Source organism: Pyrgilauda ruficollis, unplaced genomic scaffold (genome assembly GCF_017590135.1).
Source record: "Pyrgilauda ruficollis isolate IOZ18807 unplaced genomic scaffold, ASM1759013v1 scaffold37, whole genome shotgun sequence".
NCBI lineage: Eukaryota > Metazoa > Chordata > Aves > Passeriformes > Passeridae > Pyrgilauda > Pyrgilauda ruficollis.
Genome location: NW_024525156.1, coordinates 8,163,201 through 8,176,636, shown reverse-complemented (window position 1 = coordinate 8,176,636; position 13,436 = coordinate 8,163,201). Strand labels below are relative to the sequence as shown.

The window sequence follows — 13,436 nt, the reverse complement described above, 5'->3', positions numbered from 1 at the left end:
AAGAGTACATGCAGAGGCCACCTAACAGCCCATGCAGCACTGACTGCTGCAACAGCCCAAAGGAAATGTATCCCATCAAAGACCTTGTGGGCAGGTGTCTAAGAATACCACCCCAAACCCCACAATTCCAAAAAGGGGCAAATTGGGCAAACTGTCCCCTAGAGGAGACAGCTGATGATCACATTCAGTGTGCCCCTCCTTCCTGAGCATGCCGAAGTAACCTCCCAACAGCCCTGATAAAGCAATCTTCAGTCAGTACTGACCAGTTCTTCAATGGCCCAGTGTGTTTCAGGGTGGTTTTTTTGCCATCCCAATGACTTACACTCTGTTGTGAACAGAAGTAAGAGAATTTCATCAGCATCCAGGCAGAAATGAGTGCTCTGGGGAAAAGGGACTAGAGAGATGCCTACTTTGGGAGGCTTCTATGATGCTGAACTTCCCGCTTCACTTTCAGCTCTGTGGAATTAATAACATTTCTTTTCCATTCCTGAGAGCCTGAAGTTCTTCTCAAGAAATTCATAAATGGACATATTCTTTGAATGTGTCTGGCTTGGAGCACATTGGTCAATGTCATAGCACAAATATTCATTGCAGCCAGCTTGAAAACACGGCTCCTGTCATCTTTCAGCATTAAGCAAAAAGGGGAGCATTCATGAAGAACATTTGGCCACCTTCAGACATTCTTATCCTGTCCTGCCAGCTAGCATAGTGGGAAAACAAATGGCAATTATGTCCAGAAGAAAACAAGATGCAGGAGCTGCACAACCAACACTATTTATATACCAGGGACACAAGATGACAAGCTGAGCCCTGCACTCCATACACAGTGCAAGAGCTCCCTCTCTCCACTTCCTTCAAAATCTGCATGGTTCTCTGACCACATCCACCACCCAGGTGAGACAGAAGTTCCCACACTGCTCTCCAGCCTCCTTCACTAGCTCTGGATGAGAGGGCTGTTGCTGTCACACAGAAATACACTTGGCCAAGAGCTGGCAAAGCTTCGGCTCGGCTGTCTGAATAAAGGCACAGTCCTGAACCAAGCACACCAGCTCTTGGTGAGCTCCTACAGGACACCATCAGGCTTCTCTGAGCCTCACCGAGCCTGAGCTTGGACAGACTGCCTGCCACAGCACCAGGCACACTTTATAATTTACTAGGAAACAAAATAAAAGCAAAATAAAAGCTTGGTGTAGAGAACAGAAGCTTTTAGCAAAAACCACATCTGACTTAAGCACCTTGTGCCCAGTCCCACCCTTCCAGTTCAAGATACAAGCCAATTATGTAAATTGTTTCCAGCCCTAATGGCTACAAACTCAGCCCCCAAAAAGCCCCTGCTTTAGCGGTTTCTGTCATACATTGAGAACTACTGCTCTACATGTGTGACAATATTTTTTCAAAGAGGTGATAAGTCTCAAGAATGTATCACAATTCAACAATTTCAGTTAATTTATTTTTCCTCCTCTTCAGCTTTTCTTGGATAACAACAATTCAGGGAATTACTTGGTTTTGCTGCCTGTGTGCAAGAAGCCAATAATTACTTCTTTTACATAGGTTACCATACTTCACAGCTTTCATGAACAAACTAACTTCAACGTGGATTACAAAAACTGAAACACTAAAAATATAAAGTATATGACATAAAAATATAAAGTATATGCCATAAGAAAAAAAATGCTGCCAGATGAGTTTATTAAGTTTTTTATTCCCTTGTAGCTCCCAGAAATTTTCAGTAACAAACTAATTGATTTAGAAGGCAACGAAAACATGACAAATATAACAGAGTACATGATAGGCCTCATTAATGTGTTTGAAACACATTTTAGAACACAATGAATACACATTTTCATTGTGTATATTACCTTCCACAATAATAGTTAACAAATTAATTTCAACTAGAACAGAAGAATTTTGCATGCCACTTTCTCCAGAATATTCAAATGAAAAGTCTTCATAACCTTACCCCATTTACATATGAAGGCCTTCTAAGTGACCTGTGCATGCCCAGCATTTCAGTTAAATCAGCTTTCACTCTCGTGTTCCAAAAGTCATCTGCAGGACATACTTCTACTTGAACCTAAAAGCTGAATGCTTCATTATTTAATTATTTTTAAAGATTTGTCAGCAGTTCCAGCATCTGATACATTCTGTATTCTTTCAGTTTTAAAGCATAATGAATAACTAAGCAGAAACGGAACCTCTCATATGTCCATTCTTGAGAGGAGTAAGCTGCACAAAAAGTTTATTTCCATCTACTGCACTCCCTGGACAAATTTAAATCCTCATGTTCTCCCGAGCAGCTGCCAGAGAGGATTAACACTACAGGAGCAATAACGGGAACAGACAGGGAAGTCAACAGGCATGTGGCTACCTTCTACCAGCTGTCATAATTTAAGTGGGAATTCCGTGTAGTCTTTGACTTTGTGTCCGACTATAAAAAAGCTTTTAAACTCCCTTATCACATTTGCCTCTCCATGGGTTGAAAGGGGAAGAGCAGCTCATTGTCAGTGTAACAGACGACTGGCTTCTAAATAAGAGACACTTATGTAAGAAAAAACAACCCAAAGCATGAGAAAACTTAAGTAACATCTCTCTTATAGCATAAACCATGGCAGGCATTAATTTCCAACTACAAAAGAACTGTATTACTTCCTGAGACCCAATTTTGTATAAATGGCTTCGAAGCACTATTACAAAGATCTGCCAAAACACTGCCACCTTACTTTCCCAGAAACTTCAATTGTCATTATTTTGGGGAGCAAAAAGTTAGCCCATGTCTTACCACAGAACCTCACTAAAAGAAATAAGTCTTGGCAATTCTTTTCAGAGTGAAGTCCTTCAAAAAAAAGGACTGCAGAAGCTTCCATTTTTTTTTTTTAATGGAAAACACAGCCATGCTTGCCAAACCTCTACTATTTAAGAAAGTACCTATTTGATACTTTATTTCAGATGTCAACTTCCAAAACACGGATTTCAAGCTGTTGATTCAATCACATGGGTTTTGTCATTGTGCTGTTTCAAAATAGCACGGGAAACCTCCATAAGCAGCACAGGTTTGTCTGCCTAAAATCACTTGTTCATAGCATTGTCTCTTGGCACATTCTGACTGGAATATTATAATGTCTGTCATCTTCAGTTATGAGAGTCACCACAGGCCAGTCCTCCTCGGGGTCATTGGGGTACAGTGTGATGAACTCATCAGTGCTGTACTTATAGAGTCGGTACACTTGGATGGTATACTGCAGAGCGTAAGCAAGAAGAAACATTTCCACCTACATTGGAAACAACAAATATTTGCATAAAATTCAACATGCCTTCTACAAGATTTTCCTCATAAAAATATTGAACTAATACCTATCAGATGTTATTTTTCAAAGACAAAAATTGTGAAGTGTGAAGTCCTATACATGAGCATCTCTCATTCAGTATCTCCCTCCTACCCCTCTATGATACCACGCATTTAACAAGGAAGTTCTCAAATCCACAATGGCATAGCAGTAAAATAACCCTAAAGAAAAACTGCTTCACACAGAGTGTCCCACTGCTGCAAGCAGGTAGGAAAGACATTCCCTTGCATCAGTGTTCATCCTGTTAAGTCACTTAAAACCAGACAAGAGCAGGTTTCAGACAATGATCCTTTCGCTCTTACAGGGTGCTTTGAACTTTCCAGCCAAATAAAAAGTAAATGGAAAGCCCTTACAAAGCCCATTGACTGGAGAAGAAATTCAGAAAAAAAAAAAGCTGTGAAAAGCTTCCACTTCAGTGACAAGCATATCCTGGTCTAATATCAATTTACAAAGAATCTTACTGAAATAAACAAATATAGTCAGCACAAAAAAACTGGCAACATAACTTCTTGACATAAACTAAGCAGCAGAAACGTCACCAATGAATCACCTATTTTCACAGGAACAGCAAACTGCCTTATCTATACTACAGTTGTCAGATTTTTAAGATAAGAAACAAAACCAAAACATAATACTTCCATGTTTCTAGTATCTATAATTAAGTTGTGAACTACATTGCAGTGACCCACTTGTACTGAATTCAATGGGATTTTTTAATGGATGTTTCCAAAATCTTTCAGTCTATTCAGCTAATTAACTACACCTCATTTTGGTTTGGGGCTTTTTCATAATTTGTGTACCATTTATGACATGTACAAAACAGTAATTTCCACTAGCTTATCAGAATTCACCCGTGTATGTGTTACACATGGTCTTCATAATTTGAGTATTAGCTTTTATTGTGGTATTTTTAAAAAAGCTAACTAAGAGATCCATAGGAGTGTTCTATTAATAGCAAACCCTATTTCCAAAGAATGCTACCTGCCAGCCACCAGACAAAATGTAGTGTTTCAGAGGGCCTTCACACTTCACAGACTCTCACTACAAGCAAGCCGTTCTAACATATTCTTCCCAACAAAAGGCCAGATGCTTCAGTCAGCCCAACAAAAGCTGAGAAATTTCTTAAACCACTTGAAACTGAAAACTACAAAATAGGAAAATAACACTTTAAGAACAACCTCTTCTTACTTGTTCAAGGCCTCCACTGTGACCAATATGATTCAAGTGATTATGCATTAACTGACAAGGGTTGCTGGATGTATCCCGTGCAAACAGGAGCCAGGAGAAGACAGGCACTCTCCTTCCACTTTTATCAGCATTGTATAATTCAATGGCAGTGTTAAGCATCAAAAATTTCAGCGCTTCATAAAGACTGTACTCCTCCTCTTCATTTTTAAACAATTTATCACAAGCTTCTTGTTTCTCAAGAGGACACTTTATTTCACTTATATTCTTCCACTAAAAATAAACCAACAAACAAACCATTACACACAACACAAATCAACAGCCATCACCCTGCCAGAGCTGCAAAAAGCCACTTGTGAGTTGTCAGATGCTCAGCACAGACACCCAGAATTTAACTTAAGAAGGGCTTTGTGCCTTTTTAAAAACAATCAAGAATATTTCCACAAGTGTACCCCAATCAAGGTCAGGCTGACTTAGTCTGATTTTGCTTAAATTGATCCATAAGCAAATCCAAAGGAAGGGATGCTAGAAATTGCTGCAAGGTAGCAGAAGAAATACTGTTGCGGGACAATAAGCTGTAAGGTAACCTTTTTGTTTCCTGTGCCATAAAGCCTACATACTTCATATTCTTTACATTTCTGTTACTCAAAATGCATATTTCATTCCAACCCTCAAACTGCTGAATGCAGTATTCCAAATATTCTTAAAAGCCTTCATAAACAGAACTTGCATTCACAGTAAGACAGGAACAACTGAGAAGTTTTTTAATAGGTTCCAGAGTTCCAAGAGGGAGAAAGCATGGGGCTAGGTAATATAGTATGAACACTTAGAGGCACAATCATGCTCCTATGACCTGAAATACATGTATAAAAACGGAACAAAAACTACTCCTTTGAAATTACTTCAGTGTTGTTGTGTTTTTCTTTCCTTAATCTCGTCCAGATAGCAAAAGGATTTGTCTGTGGTATACATCATTCCTTCAAATAAATACAAGAAATAATAGAGGCAGAAAGCTACTCTGTTATATTCATTTTTTCATTGAAATCTGTCTAATTAATAGCTTTCTGCAGAGCTGCTTGCAAATTAATTCCAGCATCAGGCTACTGCAAGTAGTAAAAGACCAGACACCTCTCACATATCTGAACAGACATTCTTTACTTGACTTTTTTGCAATATACATACAGAAAAGGGACTTTCACTACTGAAAGCATCCTTATGTTAGATTCTCCACATTCAAAAATCTTTTTCACTTTTCTTATTTGCAAGTGAGCAAAGAATATATAAATACTTTTCCAACCTTTTGCCTTAGAAGTATTAAATACTCTTTTATTTCATCCCTTATTTCTCCCATCCTCTTGCCAGGTTTCTGTCTGAGCTGCCACTCCTTGATCCAGTCATACTTGCTCAGCAGGTTTTCAGGAAGCTGGAAGTTGAGAGAAGAAAAGGCAGCTTAAGTTAAAAGTGTGGAAAGGAAAAGCCACCAACCTACATATTTTAGCAGGGTCTGCATGAGACATTCACCATTTACATTTCCAGCAGCATCCTGACAACTGGAACTTTACTCTTCTCAAGAGTCTCACTTTTGTATAGGCAGCTTCTCACATGTCTTTTCCATGTTCACCAATACCACCAAATGGACTTTGTTGACACAAGAAAATTTCTGGAATATTCTTCTTCTGCTTGTCGGGGAATACCTTGCTTTTCTCATACATCAGTGCTCCACAAGAACAGCTCTTCGTGTCAGGTTGGAGTTGCTCTTGTGATTATTTTAAGCACCATTTAAGACACAGGTAATTACACACATTCTGCAAAGCCTACAGCATCCAGTTTGCTATTCCACTTTCTAGAGAAAACATATATGGCACACAAGAATAGATATTATAATTAAAAAGCTAGGATTTTCTCAAATGTAAGAATAAATTGTCTGTATTTTTTTGTTATTGCCAGCTGTCTTGTGGAAAATCTCTTACTGCCACATTATAGGCAGTAAGAAGAAACCAAGAGAGCAAGATTAAGACAGACAAGTGACATTCCAGTAAGCACTACAGTAACATTTATATCCATTATAAACTGGAAACCAAGGGCACCTGGATTCAATTTCCAAGTTGAAAGAATCACTGTGCACAAACAATAATCTTGAACATTACAACTTCTCAGTTCAGGGGATATTGACAAGTGAGCATATACATTATATAACAGAGAAATGAGATCATAAAATTATCAAATAGGTTAGACCCAATATTAGTCTGTTGTCAGAAGATCAGTTTGACACCTACCATAGTAAAATCCTCACTCTGCAGCCACCCTGGTAACTGGGTAGCTTGGCTTAATGCCTGGAAAAGAGTTGCTCTGAAGGCACAATAGTTATCACCTCGTATTCTCCTTATAGATGCAAACTTCTGAGCAACTGCTTCGTATCCCTAGAAAAACACAAAATCCAAAGAACATGAAATCATTAATAAAACTTTTTAAGGTCACACGCTGTTAACACAAGAGGTATTGGAATATTATAAAACAAATACTAATGCTATTTAAAAAAAAAAAAAAGCTTGACCCACTACCCCTTTTGGAAGTTCCAATGCTTTTACGTCACAAATTATACTCTAAAAAAACCAACACAGTTCTGCTGAAAAACAAACAAGAAACTGGAGAAATCCAATAGATAACTGTTTGAGGTATTTGTTTGATGACGGAACATAAACACCATTGAAATATGGGTAGCTAACTCACCTAGATTTCCAAAAAATATCCAACATACACACAACAAGACTACACATCATGCCTAAAAGAAATTTGAGCATTAGTTGATGCTACTTACCCAAAACATGGCACATGTAGTTTGTTTCTGCCTCAGGGCAAGTTTGTGTTTACACTGAAATATCCTGACACTTGTCTCAGCACATTTGTTCCCTCCCTGCTGTTCCCATACTCACAGTTGTAGCAGAAGCCACAATGTTGAAATGCAGCTTCTGCAGCTCAGCTATCCTGGCAAGGGTCCATGTCCTGTGCGTCCATACTTCTCACAGTAATCTCTCCAGGGAGGCATGGGGAGTTTTTGACTTTTGTAAGGTATCTTTATGTTTACTCATACATATCACTAAATTTCTCAAGCAACAAAATAAGTTTATTTTCTACCATTCTAGGTCAAGATTTATATAAAAAATTAGTCCAAAAACTGGTAAAAATCTCAGGAAAAATTTTTAAAATCCATGCAATTCACCACTTTCAGTTACCTGCCTTCCATCCAAAAATTTGGTAATCTGCTCTGCACTTGAACAATCCATAAAATTAGCAATTTATGTCCACAAACAAAATATAAAACTTCAATTGAAAACAATAACAAAGGACTGTATTAATCAAACCCCTAAATTATCAGCAAATAGCTTTGCTAAAAACACATTTGAAATGAGCACGAAGAAAAGCATCTGCCAGTTGTAAACCACTCGTAAGACCTGACAATGTAAAACACTGCTACTGCATTTCCTATCTTAAAAGACTGACTGCATAGGAGATCATGTAGCAGACAAAAACCAAGAACCCAATGAAATTCAACAAAAATAGAACTGCTACCTTTCTCATCCTTTTTGCTGCTGGTGTATTTCCTCTCCATTCCTTTCTGCAATACTCCATGATGTCCACTTCAGGTGAAACACTTAATTTATATTCTGTCAAAACACAATATGCAACATGTTACATGCAACAAAACATTATAAAGAAAACAAAAGGTACAAAGCACATCAAATTTCTAAATACACTATCACTTAAATTAACATCAGTGCCAAATGAAACTGGCAGCACAACCTGTAGCTACTAACTAATTATTGCTGTGAGAGGAGATAAAATCAGTTTGTTCTGAAAATTATGCGTGAAGAAAAGTTATGATGTAGTTCAACAAGATAGGGAACACTCTGCTCCTCTCTTCTGCAAGAATTAATTGGCAAAGAGAGAAATTAGTAAAGTACTCTTCATTTTCTTAGCAAGCAGAAAAATATTGACAGAAGTTTCTCTTCTTTATACAGCAGCCAGACTACAAGGGAGAAAGAGGACAGATCTTTCTCAGTAAGTCAGTAACAATAACAGAAAGAAGAGATACAGTTTTGCCTTCATCCCAACAGCCTTCATCCCAAAACCAGGTAGTACTGAGGGTACCAAGGCATGCCAGCAACAGGTGCTGCTATGATGACTATGACTGAGTAATTTTCAAGCACGACACCCAAAACATAGACTATGTGACTGCTTTCACATTCACTCATAAAGTAACTACAGAGACAAAGGGAATGATATATTAAGAGCAACTAATTTTCCAGAGAATTGATCTTTTTTTGAATAAAACTGTACAATGTACTCAATCTTAAGTAACTGCTATTGAACACAGACATCTGTGCACAGAAGTCCCTGGAAGAGAGAGTGTCAGGACATCACACATCAGTGCTACAGTGAGTTGCAATACTGCATTTGAAACTTCACACAAAGTTTGATTGTACCTGATGAGTTTGTTTCACTAAGTAGTATTTTCTCTCTCTCTATTTCTTCTTCATCACGATACATGTCCTCCTCGCTGCAATAAAAATCAACACATACCTCAAGTAACAGCACAAATCCTACTCTCCTTTTCAACCTCTTCCCCTTTTTACAACTCAGGAAAGTATTTAAATTTTTCTCCCGCTTTTTTTCAACTCAATTTGCTTTCCATCTTACCCATTTTCATAGAACAAATATCAGCTCTCAAAAATAGAGAAAAGTTTAGAAAACCCTCTCAACCGCTCCCCTCCAGTATCTGTCACTAGGTTGGTAATAAATCATTGCCTGAACTTCTCTTCTGTGGTGGAATGAATAGCACAGCCCCTTCTACAGTGTTTCTACATTTTACAGTTTAAATCTGCAAAAGAAGCAAGCCAACATGTCTATTTGCTGCACATATGAATGCACCTTATGCATGCAGCTAAGAACACATTACCCAACAGGGCTTTGTACCTACACACCCTTGGGACTGACCAACCTGCCTCGTGCTGAGCAGAACACATGACAGAATACAATGAAAAGTGGCCAAGTATCTGCATTTAGTTTGAATATTACTGAATCACAGGAGAATTTCCACCATGATCCAAACTGCAGCTGAAATCCAGAGAAACATTTCTTCCTCAAATAACATGGGCTTTTTGGCCAAGGTGCATTGTCAAGTACCTGCATCTCAGCATACATGTGACATTCTGAAGTCAAGTTATGACCATGAGACAGGAAACTATGCCCTACAAAAATACTGCATAGACCAGCATCTGCAGCTTGGATTGGAACGTTACTGCTGAAAATGAAGGTCCACAAAATGTTCAAAAAACGGCAAAATTCACATTCCATTCCTGAGAGGCATTTGTCATATAATTACATCTAGGAAGTAAACTTCTAAAAAATAATCACAGCTTCACAATTAAAATTCTTTTAAAAAACATATGTTACCAGCCATATTAGTATCATTTAGACATAGCACTAAAAGAGGTCTACATTGGAAGCCTGGTTTTTAAAGAAAATACATAAACAGAAAAAGGCTGCAAGGTTGTTGCTTACTGCACACTACTAGTAGTAGCTTCTAATCTACTCCTCAAGAACACCCCAAATCCAAACCACAGTCTGTCTCCAAAAGATTAGAAAGAAATTAAGGCACATCTTACATCACTAAGAGAGGGACAAGCAATTAGGAAGACTGTGAGAAAGTTTAATATAGCCAGATGGTAACTGGATTACTTTCATTAAATTCGAAAGGACAGACTACTGAATGATGGCTCTGTATTTTGTATTTTTTTTTCTTTATGTCCAAACCATTTTACTCAAACCATCTGTGTATATCTCCCTTGAGAACAAAAAATCTTTAGTATAAAGAGCAATGTAGGTTAATACCAGGAAATTAATCTACTGGGCTGTCATATAAAACTAGTTTAGTTTTTACTCCAGGGCTCAAGTAGCTGCATGAAACCTCATTTTTAACAACACTAAATAATTATTAATTAAAAGAGAAACAGTAGATATAGTATGCATCAAACACAGTACTATCTGGTGAGAAGAAACATCATAGAAATATTTGTTTCAAGTCCATATTCATGTTACACTATGATGTTGGACAAAGCCTAATTTCTCAGCAGAGTTTAAAGTCCATTAAGGTTTGTGAAAACTGTAAAGAATACTCAATAACCTTGAAAATATTATGAAAAAGACTGGTATGTGACAGCAGCAATCTCTAGCTTATTTTCTGTATAATCCAAGTATCTAAAACATAAAGAACCAACCTCCCCCACTGAGCACGAAGAAACCTGCTGCTACAAGGAATCCACAGGGAGAGAAACCGTGTCAGGACAGGGAAATTGTTCTTTTGCCATGCAACCTTGAATACATTCAGCATAAGAGGCAGAAGAAGTGCTCAACAGACTAAGGCAGTGAGATTACTCAAAAAAGGGGAAGTTTGGTGTAAAGGAAGCAGTGTCATGTCTCTTCTGCAGATCTTATGAAATCACCTTCTTTCTGGGAATTGACAAAACAGAAGCAGACACAGACTGAGAACATGACAGATTAACATCCAGAGTAAACAAGGTACTGCAATTCAAGAGAGTTGTTTTGAAATCCAGGTAGGCAAGAGGTGCAATCCATCTGCACTGGCACTCTCATTCCAGAGATGAGTGTGTCAAAACACTGCTGTAGCATAGCAATTGTTAAGCAAATCTGTAGAAACAAAAATGTGGAAACTAAAGCCTTTCCCCATTAATGTCTAGATAAATATTTGAAAAATACAGTGAAAATAAAGTAAGAGTGGAAAAGAATGATTAAATGAAAACATGCACGCACAAAAGAAAAAAAGTAGTGCAAGAAGTTGCATGCAAATACTTATTGAACTAGTTAATGGGATTTTCCTGAACCAAAGATACCAAGGAAAAAAAATCATAAATTTACCTTCATGAACTGAATGTACCCTCCCTTTCTATAGGAAAATTGTTAATATATGCTAAAAAATTAATCCTTACCTCTCCTCAGATGACTCCACTGCTGAACGATTACTAGACACAGGTACATACAGTTCATAGTTTCTGGATGCATCCTGATCCATCACAAGAGATTTAATCATATCTGTCTTCTCAGGTCTCCCACTACTTCTGTATACACAGTCTTGTCTTATTTCTGATGTAGTTTGCTCTTTCTGGTGTGCAGGTGCATTTGCTGAGCCAAGTTCCTCAGAAGCAACACCAACTTCGTTTTTATGCTTCATCAGCTGTGTGGGAACACTCTCTTTTTTTTCTTCTGCGCCTGCAGAAAGGCTGGTTGGTTCTGTCATCCACCCTTGAAGATTATCCTGGCTTTGAAGAACAAAAAAATATATGAAGAGTTTCTCTCCCAGAACAAAAGCATGTATTTCAAGGAAAATTACAATATTTCAAGAGTTACATTGTATTTTGAGAATTCAGAGGGTACATAAATTATTCAAAACCAGGAAGAAAATCCAGAACAGTTTGGTAAAATAAGACAGCATCCAAGCTATTTACTAACTCACTCCCCTGACCATCATTTCTTACCAAGGCTAAGCTGTGCCAGGTTCCTCAAACACAACCTGCACAATAATTAGTGCCCTGAATAAACACCTGCTATCCCTGGGGTGCATTATCACCTAAAACCCCAAGGATCAGCAGAAATTTTAAAGAAACAAGTTTCAGCCATGGAAGAAAACCGTTTTTACAAACTGTGCTCTGTGAAATATCCACTCCACCAGGTTCACTGCTTAGGGAAAAAACTTCCAATATTTGTGTCTTCCAATATGATCAAGGTATCAAGACAGGATGTCCACAATCCATTCTAGCAAGCTCCCCAAAAGTTTAGGGTATATATAGTAAATTTTCAGGGATGTTTATCTTAAGTTGACACATAATCTTGCCCAACCTTATGGGTTGCTTGGCAGTTGTCACATGAATGCTCTAGACAACTAGTGGCTACCCAGGCTGGTCACCTCAGAGCTCACAAACTTAAATATCCACTCTCTAAACCGTAAAACTGCACAACACCTTTCTACTTCTAGGATAAAGCCTCCCACCCACCCAAAAAAAGTCTTTGCTTACTGGCGTTACAGCCTCTTGGCACCTGAGCCCTGACATGTACCAAGCTGCTCCACAGCACAGAGCTCACAGAACCGCAGAGCGGGCTGAGGCTGAAAGGGACTTTAAAGCTCACCGAGTTCCAAGCCCCTGCTGCGGGCAGGGACACCTTGCACTAGACCAGGCTGCCCAGAGCCCCATCCCGTCTGGCCCCGAGCACCTCCCAGGATGGAGCATCCTCAATTTCTCCGGCAACCTTGTTCCAGCGCCTCACCACTCTCACAGTATAGAATTTCTTCCTGACATCGAATCCAAACCTACTCTTTTTCAGCTGGAATCCTTCCCCCTTGTCCTGTCACTACCTGCCCTTGTAAAAAGCTCCTCTTCGTTTTTCTTCTAGGCTCCCTTCAGGTACTGGAAGGCCACAATTAGATCACTCCAAAGCCTTCTTTTTCCCAGTCTGAACAGCCCCAGATGTCTCAGCGTTTCCTCACAGGAGAGGAGCTCCAACCCCCCTAATCAACTCCGCGGCTCTCCTAGGGACTCGTTCCTACATTTCCCTGTCCTTCCCGTGCTGGCACCCCAGAGCTGGATGCAGCACTGCAGGTGGGGTCTCACCAGAGCGCACCAGAGGGGCAGGATCCCCTCCCGGGACACCGCTGACAGCGCTGCTTTGGAAGCAGAGTCGCACTCCAGGTCCCGATTTCTCCCGTCCCCGCTCCTCGGGGAAGGACGGCCCAGGCTTGGCGCAGCCCACGGCCACCCGTGCCCGCACGGCGCAGCGCAGCCCAGGCAGGCCTCACCTTTCCGCCGCGCTCCGGCCCGCCCGGCCCCGCCAAGC

General features: G+C 39.4%; 1 protein-coding gene across 4 annotated transcripts; it reads right to left on the bottom strand.

Annotated features, from left to right (window-relative positions):
* Positions 1-1,682: 1,682 nt before the first annotated feature.
* Positions 1,683-13,430, bottom strand: OTULIN (OTU deubiquitinase with linear linkage specificity). Of its 4 annotated transcripts, none has more exons than XM_041475952.1 (8): positions 13,399-13,430; positions 11,537-11,866; positions 9,014-9,087; positions 8,100-8,194; positions 6,806-6,949; positions 5,827-5,952; positions 4,533-4,802; positions 1,683-3,269 (listed from the first exon to the last, which is right to left on the bottom strand). In XM_041475952.1, exons 2-8 carry the CDS (start codon positions 11,842-11,844, stop codon positions 3,075-3,077), a joined length of 1,212 nt encoding a protein of 403 aa, XP_041331886.1. In that variant the 5' UTR covers positions 11,845-11,866; positions 13,399-13,430; the 3' UTR covers positions 1,683-3,074. The 4 variants fall into 4 exon arrangements, with proteins under 4 accessions (XP_041331886.1, XP_041331887.1, XP_041331888.1 ...); XM_041475953.1 differs by having other exon boundaries at positions 11,537-11,862; XM_041475954.1 differs by lacking the exon at positions 13,399-13,430 and adding an exon at positions 13,224-13,348.
* Between the last annotated feature and the right edge of the window lie 6 nt (positions 13,431-13,436).